Source organism: Oryctolagus cuniculus, chromosome 9 (assembly GCF_964237555.1).
Source record: "Oryctolagus cuniculus chromosome 9, mOryCun1.1, whole genome shotgun sequence".
Taxonomy (NCBI): domain Eukaryota; kingdom Metazoa; phylum Chordata; class Mammalia; order Lagomorpha; family Leporidae; genus Oryctolagus; species Oryctolagus cuniculus.
In genome coordinates this window covers 3,374,806-3,389,329 of record NC_091440.1, presented here as the reverse complement: position 1 = coordinate 3,389,329, position 14,524 = coordinate 3,374,806, and the positions used below count along the sequence as shown (strand labels likewise).

The 14,524-nt window shown below is 51.5% G+C and overlaps 1 protein-coding gene across 7 annotated transcripts in view; it reads left to right on the top strand.

Moving 5' to 3' along the window:
• MYO16 (myosin XVI) overlaps positions 1–14,524 on the top strand; it is a 697,134-nt gene that overhangs the window by 656,439 nt on the left and 26,171 nt on the right. For all 7 annotated transcript variants that reach the window (XM_070048580.1, XM_051849982.2, XM_051849978.2 and 4 more), the window contains one exon: positions 7,401–7,492. In XM_070048580.1, coding sequence (XP_069904681.1) covers positions 7,401–7,492 — 92 coding nt within the window. The remainder of the gene's footprint in view (positions 1–7,400; positions 7,493–14,524) is intronic.

Below are 14,524 nucleotides of genomic sequence, written 5' to 3'. Positions count from 1 at the left end.
TCCGGTCAGGGCAGCCTCACAGCCGGGCACTTGGCTTCCCCAGGGGCAAGCACCCCAGAGCCGGCACCCAGTCTTCACCTGCGTGACCTTGGGGTTGCATCCCTATGCTCAGTCACATTCTGCTTGTTGGGAGAAAGTCCCTAAATTCAGTCTTTGCTCCATGGAGGGGGGGGGGGGATCCCAGGGTATTGTGAGGGCCCAGAGGTGCTCCCTCTGGCTGAGCCAAGAGAGAGTGATTGACTTGCACAGGGTTCGCTTAAAAGAAAGTTGAACAGAGATCTGGGCGGGAGACAGGAGGAAGCACCGCAGGAAACATTTTAATGGTGCCCAGATTCACCAGTCCATCGTGTGACAGGTGCCTGACGGGGATGAGGAGCTGGGAGACAAGAAATTTTCAACAAGAAAATACCAGGAGTCCTAGTCTAAAGTCTAAAGAAAGCCGAAAGCCAGTAGAACCAAAAGAAACCCAGGAGAGAACCGAAGTACCTGTGGGCATGGCTTGGTGAGAGGAGGTGGCAGGAGCCCCCAGCTCTGACTGCTGCAGGCTCCAGACCCCGCACACCCAACCCAGAGCACTGGTCTCAGTCTCCCTGCAGGGAATGCATTTTACAATGAAACCGGTTCCCTGTTGTCACCTGTGCCAGACCCCTTGAAGAGCGCAAAACTTATGGGCGCGCGCATCATTTCACCTGGAAACTTGTCCTTTCAAAGCAGCTTGGCGTGCCTGCACTGGTCTGCTTTCGGGAACGCTGGAATTCTGGGGGCTTCCCTGGAACTTCGCCATGATCGTTAGGATATCCAGCCCAATGCCCAATGCAATTGGACCCCCAGAAAGCACTGAGTGAAAGAAGGTAGTGTGTCACCTGTGAATCAGGGGGCATCGTGGGAGAAACGGCGTTAGCACCCTAAGACCGCAAGGATTATCACTCAACGGCAGCATGCGGAACCTGCATGGTCCTGACGACGCTTAAAGCAATTGTTAGTACCGACTCACGGTTCTCAGCGTACTCTCAATGAAAACAAGGGCTCGAGGTGAAAATGTTTGCCATATCTTGAAGTTCTAGCCGGATCGCACAGAGTGTCACTTCCTGGGAAGGGCTTTCTCCTTTGAATGCCAGGATCTATGTGCCACCTCTGCTTCCCCGCCATAATTATCTGTTTGTTCATTTGCAGAAATATAGTTATGTGTGAGTAATTATAGCTATCACTTACTTTAATTGCCATCCTTTTGCTGATGTGAACACAGGCTCCCGTCTTTTTTTGTACCCTTAATTATTCCCTGGACTTGCGGTTACTTATCATTCGATTAGAGAACGGTGGTGAGTGTCAGCACGTTTTCGCTGTATCAAGCAGAACAGCCTGAGCATAAAGATGTTTATTTTGTGAGGATAGAGTGAATTCTTTTTCAGATTCCAAGCGGGGCCTTTTCTGACGGGTGAGATTTTCTTTCTCGCCGCTCACTGAATATAGGCTTTGTTGCTGGGCGTCTAGGAAGACGGCAGGCAGGGAGGACACCCCTCCTTTTGGGTTTACTTTTTCTATGAAGACTGTCTGTCTGGCTTGCACTGTGCTCAGCCTCCCTGCACGCTAAGGGTTATCTGTGCTGATAAGCGTCTTTCGAAGGGCAAGCCCCGGGTGAGATCATTTATGGGACTGGGAAAGCTGCATTTTTGCCCTGAGCCAGGCACCCCACTGAACTCCGCACCACGCTAGCTCCAAAGCCGCTGTTCATGGGACCGTCCGAGAATGGCTTCCGTCAGCTTCACCTCAAAATAGATCCAGACCCCTGGCTGAGAACCCGTGAAATGGACTTAAATATGCATTTTGCTGCACACTTTGCTTATGGAGATTGTACAGATTCCTTGGAACTGACTCTGTCCCCTGACTCAGAGCCCAAGGGCCAGAGGAAAGGAGGCGTGTCTCCGCCTGACTCTCTGGGATATTTTGCAACGACCTGTTTTGAGCAACAGAGGTCTCTTTGCAAAGAGAAAAGCTCCTGGTGGCATCTACAAGAACTTTCCCCGCTCCTCCTCGTGAGAAGCATTTCGAAGTCCTATTAAAAAATTTTTTATTCAAAAAAAAGATTTTTATTTATTTATTTGAGAGGTAGAGTTACAAACAGGAGAGACAGAGAGAGAGGTCTTCCATCCATTGATTCACTTCCCAAATGGTTGCAACAGCCAGGGCTGGGCTAGTTACAAGCCAGGAGCCAAGAGCTGCTTCTGGGTCTCCCACATGGGTGCAGGGGCCCCAGGACTTGCGTCATCTTCTGCTTTCACAGGCCACAGCAGAGAGCTGGATTGGAAGAGGAGCAGCCAGGTCCTGAACTGGTGCCCATATGGGATGCTGTCACTGCAGACGGAGGCTTAGCCTACTACGCCACAGCACTGGCCCCTAAGATAATTTCTGATCTGGTCATCCTTTACATTCAAAATGACCGAGATGGTGACTAACAGGTCCTCCTCGCTCAGCACGCACACACACGCAGTGTCCTGGCTCCTTCACTTCTCACGAGACTTTCCGTGAACCCTCCTGGGCCTTTTTTGTAGATGCCAGGACCCACAGCCTCTCACATCCACAGCGCCTTCGCAGTCAAGAGAGCTCCAGGCGGCAGATCCACACCATGGCCGACCAGAACGCCCTCAAAGCCGTGCTCTTTGTGGCCTTGGGGAAGGACACGAAGCAGCACTGGGCACCCTAGAAGAGGGAGGGCGCCTACCCTGCAGCTGCACCCTCCAGTGTGCCTGGTGCTCCTGCAAACTCCTCCCCTACCCTCGAGTGGCCGGGCAGCAGGTCCCCTGTGATGTCCTGTGCACACAGCTCTGGGGGACTCCCGCTCTGCATTACTGCTCTGAGTAGAAGGCCTGGGGGGTCGGAGGGCAGAACGGATGCAAGCTGTGGAGACCTTGACCCTCTACAGTTTGGGCAGGTGCAGCCTTTGAAAGTAGAGGCTAGTGCCAGGGCGTGCTCGGCTTTTGGAGGGGCCCTGGCATTCTCAATGCTAGTGGAAATGCACCATGGACGCCGGCACCACGGCTCAATAGGCTAATCCTCCACCTTGCGGTGCCGGCACACTGGGTTCTAGTCCCGGTTGGGGTGCCGGATTCTGTCCCGGTTGCCCCTCTTCCAGGCCAGCTCTCTGCTGTGGCCAGGGAGTGCAGTGGAGGATGGCCCAGGTGCTTGGGCCCTGCACCCCATGGGAGACCAGGAGAAGTACCTGGCTCCTGCCATTGGATCAGCGCGGTGCGCCGGCCGCGGCAGCCATTGGAGGGTGAACCAACGGCAAAGGAAGACCTTTCTCTCTGTCTCTCTCTCTCTCTCTCACTGTCCACTCTGCCTGTCAAAAAAAAAAAAAAAAAAAGAAAGAAAGAAAATGTACCATGGACTTCTCTGCCCCCAAGCCTTTAGGCATTTTCGGGGGTCTTTTCTTAGCAGCATTCCCCTTAGCCGCATGGGGAAATCCTCGCCGTGCCTACAAGACAGGCAGGCAGCGGGTTAGGGCCACACGCTCCATCTGCCCGGTGGGATGACGTTCTGTGTGGGGTTTTTCAGAAGAGACAGGGTGTGACAGGTGATAGTGCGGAACCCTGATAATCCCAAAGGTCGCCGTAGGGGCACGGCCTTCCACTGCACACCCCGCTGCTTCACGTGTCTTTCGGATTCTGTAATAAAAAGTTCTGAAATCCTTGTTATTTTGACAGGCAAAATGGGTTAGAAAGAGGACTCTTACCTGAATCCCTTTGCACACTCAGTGGTGATGAGTAATCTGCTTATTATGTGCTGGCTGTTTAACCTGGGTCTCCTTGATTCTCTTTATTTATTCTTCAACCATTTTTAAAAATCTGAGGGTAGGTCCTTTATTTTGTCTTGGAGGATATTTTAAGGCTTTTTTTAAAAAAACTTGTCTAGTATTTATTTCATATTTATAATATTTATATTACTTATATTATCTAGTATTTGAGAGTTACAGAGAGAGGTGGAGACAGAGAGAGAGAGAGAGAGAGAGAGAGAGAGAGAGAGAGGTCTTCCATCCTCTGGTTCACTCCCTAAATGGCTGCAATGGCTGGAACTGAGCTGATACAAAGCCAAGAGCCAGGAGCTTCTTCCGGGTCTCTCACATGAGTGAAGGGGCCCAAGGCCTTGGGCCATTTTCCACTGCTTTCCCAGGTGCATTGGCAAGAAACTGGATTGAGCCGGCGCTGTGGCTCAATAGGCTAATCCTCCGCCTGCAGCGCCGGCACACCAGGTTCTATTCCCGGTCAGGGTGCTGGATTCTGTCCTGGTTGCTCCTCTTCCAGGCCAGCTCTCTGCTGTGGCCCGGGAGTGCAGTAGAGGATGGCCCAAGTCCTTGGGCCCTGCACCTGCATGGGAGACCAGGAGGAAGCACCTGGTTCCTGGCTTTGGATCAGCATAGAGCGCTGGCCATAGTGGTCACTTGGGGGGTGAACCAATGGAAAAAGGAAGATCTTTTTCTCTATCTCTCTTTCTCTCTCACTGCTAACTCTGCTGTCAAAAATAAATAAATAAATAAATAAATAAATAAATAAATAAATAAATAAAAGAAACTGGATTGGAAGTGGAGCAGCCAGGACTCAACCAATGCCCATCTGGGATGCCGGCGCTGCAGGCTAGGACTTTAACCTACTGTGCCACAGCACAGGCCCCGTAAGACTTTTAATTGCTGTAAATAAATGTTCTATGTTGTTCTTTTTAGATTTGCATTTTATCTTTGTGATATTTCTAACATGCATTTCTCATGTATCTCACAGAGACATCAATCCAGTTTTTCCTTCATGGTTTGTGCCTTTGGTGCAATGTGTCGTTAGATAATTGGCCTTTTAACGTGGCAGCAATAAAGTATCGTGTTGGCCGAGAAATGGATGCACAGAAGCCCTGCCATGCAGCCTCCTGGCAGCCTTGCCTCGTTCAGGCTGTCCCTGTGCTGCCCCCAGACCACACTGCCTTGGTGTGCTGGCCGTGGTAAGCGTGGCTGAGCCTGGAGGATTCCTTCCACCAGTCCCAGTTCCACCACTCGGTCCTAGTGGCTTTGTCAGCTCCTCCTGCACTGGGGGGGAGGACATTGACATTGTCACAGAGGCCTCTGCAGCCCCCTCCCCTGCTCCCTCCCTCCCCCAGTGCTGGCTCCTGGTTGCCCTCTGCATAGCCACCTGCCTCACGTGTGCCATGTGTCCCTCTCAGCTGAGGTCCTCCACAGCTTCTGGGACTGGTGATTTCTTTAGTGCAGGGGTGTGAGATGCCTCTTAATTCACTGCTAGGATAATGAGGGCCCTATCTCTCCAGTTCGCTCCCCACGCGGTCATGTTTCTATGAAACCTTCTGAGGAGCACGCTGCCATCTGGCCTGCCTCCCTCCCATGCCTTCCCCCGCGTCTCCATCCACCTGGACGTGCAGCAGCCTGGCGTCCCATTGCCGTGCCTGCCTGCTTTCCATCGGGTGTGCCCTCGCCAGCCCTCCTCATCTTGCACAATGCTTCTCGGCCTCGAAGGCTCCGATCCTTTGGCAACACCTCCGTGAAGTGTCTTCTGAGCCTTCCGTCAGAGTAATCCACACTGTCTCCGAGTTCCTGTTTCGTGCCTGGCTCTGTTTAACCCTGAACTCACTCTGTTGTGTTCGGGTCAGGGGTCATTGTCATTAAATTAGAAGCCCCTGGAGGATGGGGGTGTCGCTTCACTCCCCAGTGTATTTCCCAGGGCCATATTCAGAAGCTGTCCGTCAATATTGCTGAACTATACCTAATTGACCTTGTGTAATGCACGTGATGCTATTGATTTTGTGCTGAGTTTGTGCCCTTATCATCTACACGGAGTTTCTGTTCGGATTCTGACAGCAAACGTCTACCGTGTCATTTAGTTTTGGAAAAAGCAAGTCACCGTTCTCTTCCCCCGTCTCAGGAGGCGGCCTGTCCGGTGGCCCAGCTGCTCGTCCTGCTTGTCCATCAGCCGCCTGCCTCTCCTGCCACCCGTCCTTCTCCACTCCTAAGCTTCTTGCGGTGCCGGGATTCGTGGAGACGTTCTGTTATGTTTGGTTTTTTGGCCAGCTCTCTGCTGGTCTCGTTGCCTTGTGCTGATCCTGGATGATTCAGGCTGCCTTCTACCTGTTTGAATTCCGGCTGCTTTGCCACCACCTGCGTGGCTCCAGCCTTCCCTGCAGGGTGCTGCCGCAGCGCGTCAGCCCAGCGTCCCCGCCTGCCCCCCACGACTGTGGCTTTTGCTCATGGCAGAGACCAGTCCTGAGCAGCAGTCCGCCCAGTCTCGATGAAGTTAGCCCCTGGTGCTGAGCTGGAAGATCACTTGGCAGGCCTTGCTGTGTGTGGACAGGATTGTGTGAACTTCCCCGAGGAACTGGCTGTCCTATGATTGGAAAAAATGTGCTGTGATTTGCTAATGATTTTTAATTTAGGAATCTTGTATGTGCTTAATCAACGACGCTGTGCTAGTTACTTTTGCTCTCGAGTGGGAGTGGCAAGCGCTCGGCATTTGCATTTCTCCAGGTTGAAGTCATTCCCCTGGCTGGCGATTTCTCCTCTCTCTGTTGGTGTTCATTTGTCAAGTCCCTTGTGCCGGTACAAGACACATCCGGCACAGAGGTTCTCCGCCGTTGTCGGGGAATGGCTGTGCTCCCTAGGGGACACGTGGCGGCACCTGGGCACCTTCTGGGTTGTCGTGATCGGGGGCGCAGCTGGCGTCCAGTGGGTGGATGGCAGGGACTATGCTCAATGTCTTGCAAAGCACAGTGACCCCCACCACGAAGAACCCCCCGCCCGAGGTGCCCGTAGCGCTGAGGTTGAAGGATCACTGATAAAAATCCTTGAGTGCTTCTGTATTATTGGGGTGGGAGCGGGTGGACTTCCTGAGCCCACGATTTTTCCTATTGCATATTAATTAACTCACGGTTGTGAACTGATGTTTTGTGAATGGGCGCATCCCCAACCTTTCCTCCTGGAAGCTCAGCCAATCACCTCCCTCCCTCTTGTGCAGAATGGAATACCCACAGTGGGATTTACCCAACACAGAGACCTGGTTACGTCCTCCAGCTTTTCACCCTTTCTCTGCCTCGCTGCCGCCCTGCCCTCTGTCACAACCTGAGTGCTTCATCCCTCAGGAGCACCTTCCCTTCCCCCGTCCAACGCTTCCTGGCCAACTTTCCTGCTGCCACGACAGTTATCTCCATTATCTCATCCCTCCTGCCAGGAGATTCCTCTCCTGCTAAGTGGAACTGCACCTGTGTTTCGTATCCCTGGGTTTCAGTGCCAAGTAGAGTACTCAGTATGCACTGATGATCAGGTCAGCAGGTGATGATGCCGGGTTTTAGTCCCTTACAAGAAGTACGAAGGGGGCAAGGAGACACTGCCTCACTCCTGATTTCTTTGACCTCCACAGGTTTATCCGAAGACGACGGGTTCTCCAGGTTGTCTGTGAGCAACACGGCGATACGCTCATTCCAGAGGCACCGGGAGAGTCACACCACGCAGGTAACTGTGTTCCCAGACGCAGTAGAAACAAGGAAATTATGAGACATTCGCTGAGTGGCAACCAAGGCGTTCGCCTCCTGCACCCGCAACACGGTTACTCTCACCCGTGCTGGGTGTCTTCAACTTCCGGTTCTTCTATCTCCTTTGTCTCTGCTAACTGCAATTTTCTGCTTGTTTTTTTTTTAAAGGAATATTCAAAACAACTAGAAATTAATACATCATTTTTAATGGAATATTTCAGACATAATTTATGTTGTGGGACTTTAGAATCGCCGTCAGGTGACAATGCTATCAAACCTGCTAAACGATGTTGGTGTGCTTTCCGCATCTGAGCCCACACAGGAAGACTGCTGGTGATCAGACCATGGAGCTAAATTGCGTGAAGCACCTGCAGGTTTTATGGCATGCCAGTCACTGTCTCTGAATTCCTGCCTTCAGAGTGCATGTCATTCAGATTCCTTTAAAATACAATACAATGACAGCACCGTAAAATCTAAATGAGACCGCCTGATTTCCCATAAAGCCTTAATTTGGCCAAAGTAAAGAAGGTGATCATTCCGAGAGAAAACCACCAGTGTTTTTAGAAAGAAAGATATTTTTTATAATTGAGTGCTTTCTTTCTATGATGAATTTTAATTTGCTACTTTTACTAATTCTCTTCAAAAAATATAGCATTGCATTCAAAATGATATACAAACCCATCATTGTAAAGACAATATATTCAGAGATTATTGCTTTAACAACAGGATTCTTATTTTATAGATCGTTTCAGTATAATTTGTATTATGTCAGACATCCATATAACAACCTAAATGGAGCTCAGCCACGTCCCCAGGTGTCCCCTGCAATCAGCCGTCCAGCTCACCCCACCACTCGCTTTCATCCACGTGTCTGGTGTTACGTAGGCGCAGCCTCGTCATCAGCAGAGAGTTTTCTAAAAACCACTGACGAGGCAGTGGGGGAAAATCAATAGTGTTAGTCTGATAAGTAAATCTTACAGTAGAAATTTCTGCTGAGGTCCATTGCACTGACGGCGACAGTGGAACAGGACACGCCGGCTGGTTGCAGAAATGGATCGCCCTGAGCTGCCCTCTCTTCCTGGGAGACACGGCTGCTCTGCCGCCAGCTCTGGACCCAGGGGAGCTGCTGGTTCTGAATGCCAGCGTGGGTTCTGTTTTGGGGCTGACCCCTATCCCTTAGCACAAGGGGCCGTCAGACCCCCTTCCCTGCACCTCCGCTGCCCAGTGTCTCCTAGAGGGCAAGGGCATTTGGAACAAAGCTGCATAAAACAGGCAGCTCGGTGAGTCTCCCTCTGATCGCTCCTGGGTTTGGCTCAGAAGCAAAGGGAGACGGGAAAGCCTTTTCCACTCCCTGTTTTCAAATCCAGGCAGCTCCGATGAAGCCGCCGCCGCCAGCCATCTTGCCGCACGTTTTATTTCCAAGGAGACAGAAAACCAGACTCTTTCCATACAGATTGTGGGCCCTCGCTTGGCGAGGCAGATTCCTCACTGTTGAGAAGCCGTAAGAGTTATGTGAAACTATGCATTTAACGGCCACAAGTCTTCCAGAATTTATCTCCCGCGTGACATTCACGGGGGGAAGTCTGCACACACACAGGCAGACCGCATCGTAGATTTTCCACTAATGCAATGCAGCAGAAATCCCATAAAACAGGCCCCGGACTCAGGGCCCCGTGGCTGCAGCCTTGAATGTTGACTAAACTGAATTCCTCTTTGAGGATGTCTCTGTTTTAATCAGCATCATTAGTCATGAAATCCTTTTAAGGAAGATAAAATGCACAGCGTGTTGTTGTAGAGGAAGAAAAGTAAACGGGGCGGGTGTTTGCTCCCATCTCAGTATCGGAGTGAGCACCCAGCACCAGCTGCCGACGCCAGCCAGTGCAGACCTCAGGGGCGGCAGGCGGTGACTCAAGTAATCGCATCCCAGCCGCCCACGTGGGATACCCACACTGCATTCCCGACTCCTGGCCTCAACTCCGGCCCAGCTCCGGCTATCGCAGTCATCTGGGGGTAAAGCAGCGAGCTACGCTCTCGGCCTGTCTGGTTCAGTCTCTGTGCCCCTCGGGTTCTCTGGTGGTGGTTGTCAAAAAGAGGAGGTGGATTTAGTGACTTCCCAAGTTCTGTGCCAGACCTTTACCGCGTCCACAGTTGGGGTGGGTGCCAAGGTCCTCCATCCTGTGTCTGAGATGAGCCTGCCTCGACCCATTAAAGGGGCTGCAGGAGTCAGACAGCCTTCTCATTGAACTTTAGGAATTTTTGGTTCAGGATAAAAGCCCAGGCAGCCACAGAGGACGTTTGTGATTCGGATTGTTGGCTGCCTGGCCTACGGGTAAGTTTTTCAGCCACTGCGGTGAAAATCCAAGAGGTGCGCTGGCTTCTCCTCCTCCCCAGATGGTCTGAGAGAGGGGCTTGGTCAACCCACCTACCTTGGAGAGGGCGTGAGAAACTGTGGCAGGAAGGAGAGCATGCGTGTGGTGGCACAGGGCGACACCTGGCAGCAGCAAGTGAGGGCGGGGCTTCTGCTCCTCTCCCGCCCGTCCACCAGACCATTCTTGTAACCTCTTGACCTTCTCTGGCCTGCCGGTAGAGCCTGCACCTGCTCGAGAGGCCCAGGATTGGTTTCTGCTGCTTGCAAGTAGGAATTTTGACCGACATCCACATCTCATTGCATTGCTGTCCTGCATTAAGTTCATTGTACATCCGAAGAGGTATTTGACACTCAGCTCACAAATTCTTTTACCAGTTCCTAATAGAGATAGAAGGCATAACGTATTCTAACAGGGGTGGAGACTCAGCACCCAGTGGTTGTTTGGTTCTTCGAGATGAAGAATACAGAGAGCACAGTTTAGGTCCAACTCCATTGTGATTTTATGAATTTGCAAAATAGAACGGCTTTACTTAAAAGTAGGAAAAATGGATTTCGCTTACAACATTTGGAGCTAGCGCAAGTCTGGGGTGTCCAGCCGTATCTGGAATGGTGGGAGCGTGCTGTGAACCACACTAAAACGTGCATGACCTCCCTTGTGCACTGGGCACAGATACACCCAGCATAGAATGGGTGACATCCTGGAACGCCGTGTGCTGACGCCGGAGGGGCTTCGTGGCCCTTCCCAGGCTCAAACGTGGAATTTCAGAGGTCACACAAACATCGTGAACTGGTTGCAAAATTAGCTTCTGTAAAAGCCACAGGACCCTGCCCCACGTAGCTTGTTAGGAGACTGGAGTGTTTGAGTGTGTGCAGCGTGGCGTGACGCGGGGCTGCAGGCTCAGCAGTGAGTGACACAGAGAGCGCCTGTCAGGGCGCGGGGCCTCCTGGCACCTGCGTTTTGTTTTTGTTTTGCTGTGACCCCAACCTTCTGCTGGAAGCCCCTGGATTGTAAAGAGAGCCCAAGGGTGGGAGCCGCAGGGGGTCCTGAGGACAGGAGGGCCGCAGGATAGGACAGAGCAGATCACACAGAGCTTGGCCTCAGTGCAGAAACTGCTGGGGACGGAGCTGCGTGGGGTCCACGCGTGACAGCGCAAACCGGGGTGTTCGCTTTCTTCCCTTGAAGACAGCCTGTTTAGGTTCCCACGCCACCTCGCTTTGCATCCTTGCTGTCTCTTCTCCAGCAATAGGAAGTGTTTTTTTGATCTTTCCCAACCTTATGGGCATTTTTCATAGTCCTTGCCTAACTTTATAAAGTATTCTTGCCGGCGCCGCGGCTCAATAGGCTAATCCTCCACCTGCGGCGCCGGCACACCGGGTTCTAGTCCCAGTCGGGGCACCGGATTCTGTCCCGGTTGCCCCTCTTCCAGGCCAGCTCTCTGCTGTGGCCCGGGAGTACAGAGGAGGATGGCCCAAGTGCTTGGGCCCTGCACCTGCATGGGAGACCAGGAGAAGCACCTGGCTCCTGGCTCCTGCCATCGGATCAGCGCGGTGTGCCGGCCTCAGCACACCAACCGCAGCGGCCATTGGAGGGTGAACCAACAGCAAAGGAAGACCTTTCTCTCTGTCTCTCTCTCTCTCACTGTCCACTCTGCCTGTCAAAAAAAAAAAGTATTCTTTTACTTCTAAACAATAGAAAAAGTTACAAGCATTGGTCATATTCACAAACTCATGGTACAATGTCATTGATGTTCTCTGATAAAATAGTGGTGACCCAGCCCCCAAGACCTTAATGTAAACCCAGCCCACACCCCACATAGCTGCCGAGGAAGCCGTAATATAATCAACACACAGTCGCTCCACATCAAGAGTCAGCTTGGACATGGCTTCCTTTTGCTGAACCGTCAAAGAAAGCTTTCAGTAATGGCACATGTCAACAGAATTCAGAGTCGCAGGGCACTAACACGTCCAGTGCCTTCTTTTCTACTTATTTTACTTGTCATAAGGATGGCTCAAACTGTGCTATAGCAAAGACTCCAAATAATCCGTGTGTTAGATAGAACAATGACATGTCGACACAATATTTCAATTATTAACGGAGAATTCTGAAGCAGATTCGGGGGACAGAAGTCCAGTAGCCCTTCCACGTGCTCATCTGTGAGCTGCAGAGAAAGGAAACGTTGCGGAGAAAGCTCCTTAGTACAGACTTACAGCTGAGGTCTCAGGGAATCGTGTTCACTGCTTGTGACGTCCATGTTATGGGCAAGAAGTGAAGGCAGTAAATTAATTTGATGGCGAGAATGAAATGGCAGAATTTTCAACAGGAAAAGGTCAGGTCCTGTGTAGATAAACAGAAACTCGGAAAACAAAAACAGATCCTGGATTTATAGTCCTTGTCCACCGTAAAATTGCACTGTACACCCTAAATATGTTTAATGTATAGTGCTTCTCTAGCTCAAGCAGGGCCTGTTTACTACCTGAAGTGAATTCAGTTGTAGGACGTATCAGTGAGAAATCAGAGCAGGAACTGTGTGTTAAGGAGGAGAAAAGATCTCGCATTTCTGCAGTCTCACTTTCACAGTGGTCGTCTACCCCTGGGACACCACTGTGCAGCGGGGAGCGGCCATGCAGTTGAGTCTGAATTCTAGTTAACCTAAACTGGAGCGAAAGTAAGGCATTTAGATTCATGGAAAGAAGAAAAGAACCAGATATGAATGCCAAAACTATTACGTAACCTACAGGTATGGAGAATGGTCGTTACCTTTTCAGATTGTTTATGGAGACTATATGAAGCATGCCAGCACATTGCCTGGAATTTGGAATTTCATAGGTACAAAAAAAATGCCCCCCACTATAACCGTGCCACTTCCCCTCTTTGTTCAGGGACCCCTCGCTCTGACTGTAACAGAATGTTCAAGAGACTCGATTGAACAAATAGCACCCCACACATATCGATCACGTCTATCTGGTGTGGTTTTTAAGAAATATTTTATTAGGGCCGGCACCACAGCTCAGTAGGCTAATCCTCCACCTGTGGCACCGGCACTCCAGGTTCTAGTCCCAGTCGGGGCGCCAGATTCTGTCCCGGTTGCTCCTCTTCCAGTCCAGCTCTCTGCTGTGGCCCCGGAAGGCAGTGGAGGATGGCCCAAGTGCTTGGGCCCTGAACCTGCATGGGAGACCGGGAGGAAGTGCCTGGCTCCTGGCTTCAGATTGGCGCAGCATGCCAGCCGTAGCAGCCATTTGGGGAGTGAACCAACGGAAGGGGAAGACCTTTCTCTCTCTCTCTCACTCACTGTCCACTCTGCCTGTCAAAAAAAAAAAAAAGAGAAATATTTTATTAGGGAGTATTATAAACTCAGGGCAAAAAGCACAGTGATTAGTGAGACACACAACTTCAATAAACTTTAACATTTTGCCATAATTGCTTCAGAACTATTTTTTCAGAGCGAGAAACATTCCAGTTCTCTATCTCATGCCTGCCTACCACACCAGGAGGGAACCCTCTTCCTGGTGGGTACATGGTCCTGACCCACACCGGCACTGGGAATGGTGTATCCACATATCACAGGGCTCCTGTGGTTAACAGCCACACATCTGATGTGTCAATGGATGTCACAACCCCTCACAGATCATTCTGCAAAGGTTTTTGTTGGTGGTGTGATTTAGGTGGTTTTTTTTTTCCATTTAGATACATGTTGCTCTGTTGTTTTATTGAGTATGGGCTCCAGGTGGCATGGGAAAGCCTTGGGGCCGAGAGGACCGTTCTAAGGGACAGTACAGATGACACATTCCCACCTGCTGACAGCCGCATCCCACCCGTCCTCCTTCAACAAGCTCCTGGGGAGTGAGCCAGTGGGGACAGGAAGGACATCAGCAACACAAACGTGTCCTGAAGATAGGGGTCACCCTACCTGGCCACCGCTGGTCTCGGGGGCAGCTGCACCTCAGGTAGCCACACGTGTCTTCTTCCATGTGGGCGCAGGGCAGCTGGGGTTTGCTTGTGGGTATCCCTCCTTCCTGTGTGTGGTGTGGTCCCCAGGGAAGGTAGTTCTGTGAAGGCTGCAGAGAGAGGAGTGACGCTCAGACCTCAGGCACAGCTTACACAAGAACTTTCACTGGAGAACCGAAAGTCCCCCCAGCCACGGGCCTGAGCCCAAGTTCTCGTGAGCATGACTTGGTACTGGTGCCCCGGTAACCTCTGCAGCAGCCTGCCTGCCCCTCCTCCCCGTTGGGGTGCAGACGACCCGCCTCCTTCTGAAACATCTCCCTGAAGCAGCAGCCAGGTTTCCATCAACATGAGCAGGACATTTCTTAAGAACACGTTTGCAGCTTGACAAGGTGGAGTGCGAAGCTTCTATGCAAAATAGTTTCTGGGGCAGGTGTGTGAGGCTGTGGTCAGGACGTTGCTGGAGATGACCGTCCCCGTATCGAAGTGCCAGGGCTCAACTACCGGTTCCGCTCCCAAGTTCCAGCTTCCTGTTGCTGTGCACTCCGGCGTCAGCAGTCAAGCCCCTCCTGGCTTCAGCCTGGTCCAGCCCCGCCCCGGAATGCTGTAGGCATTTGGGAAGTGAACTAGTGGACAGCAGATTCTCTCTCTCTCTCTCTCTCTCTCTGTGTGTGTGTGTGTGTGTGTGTGTGTCTCAGTGT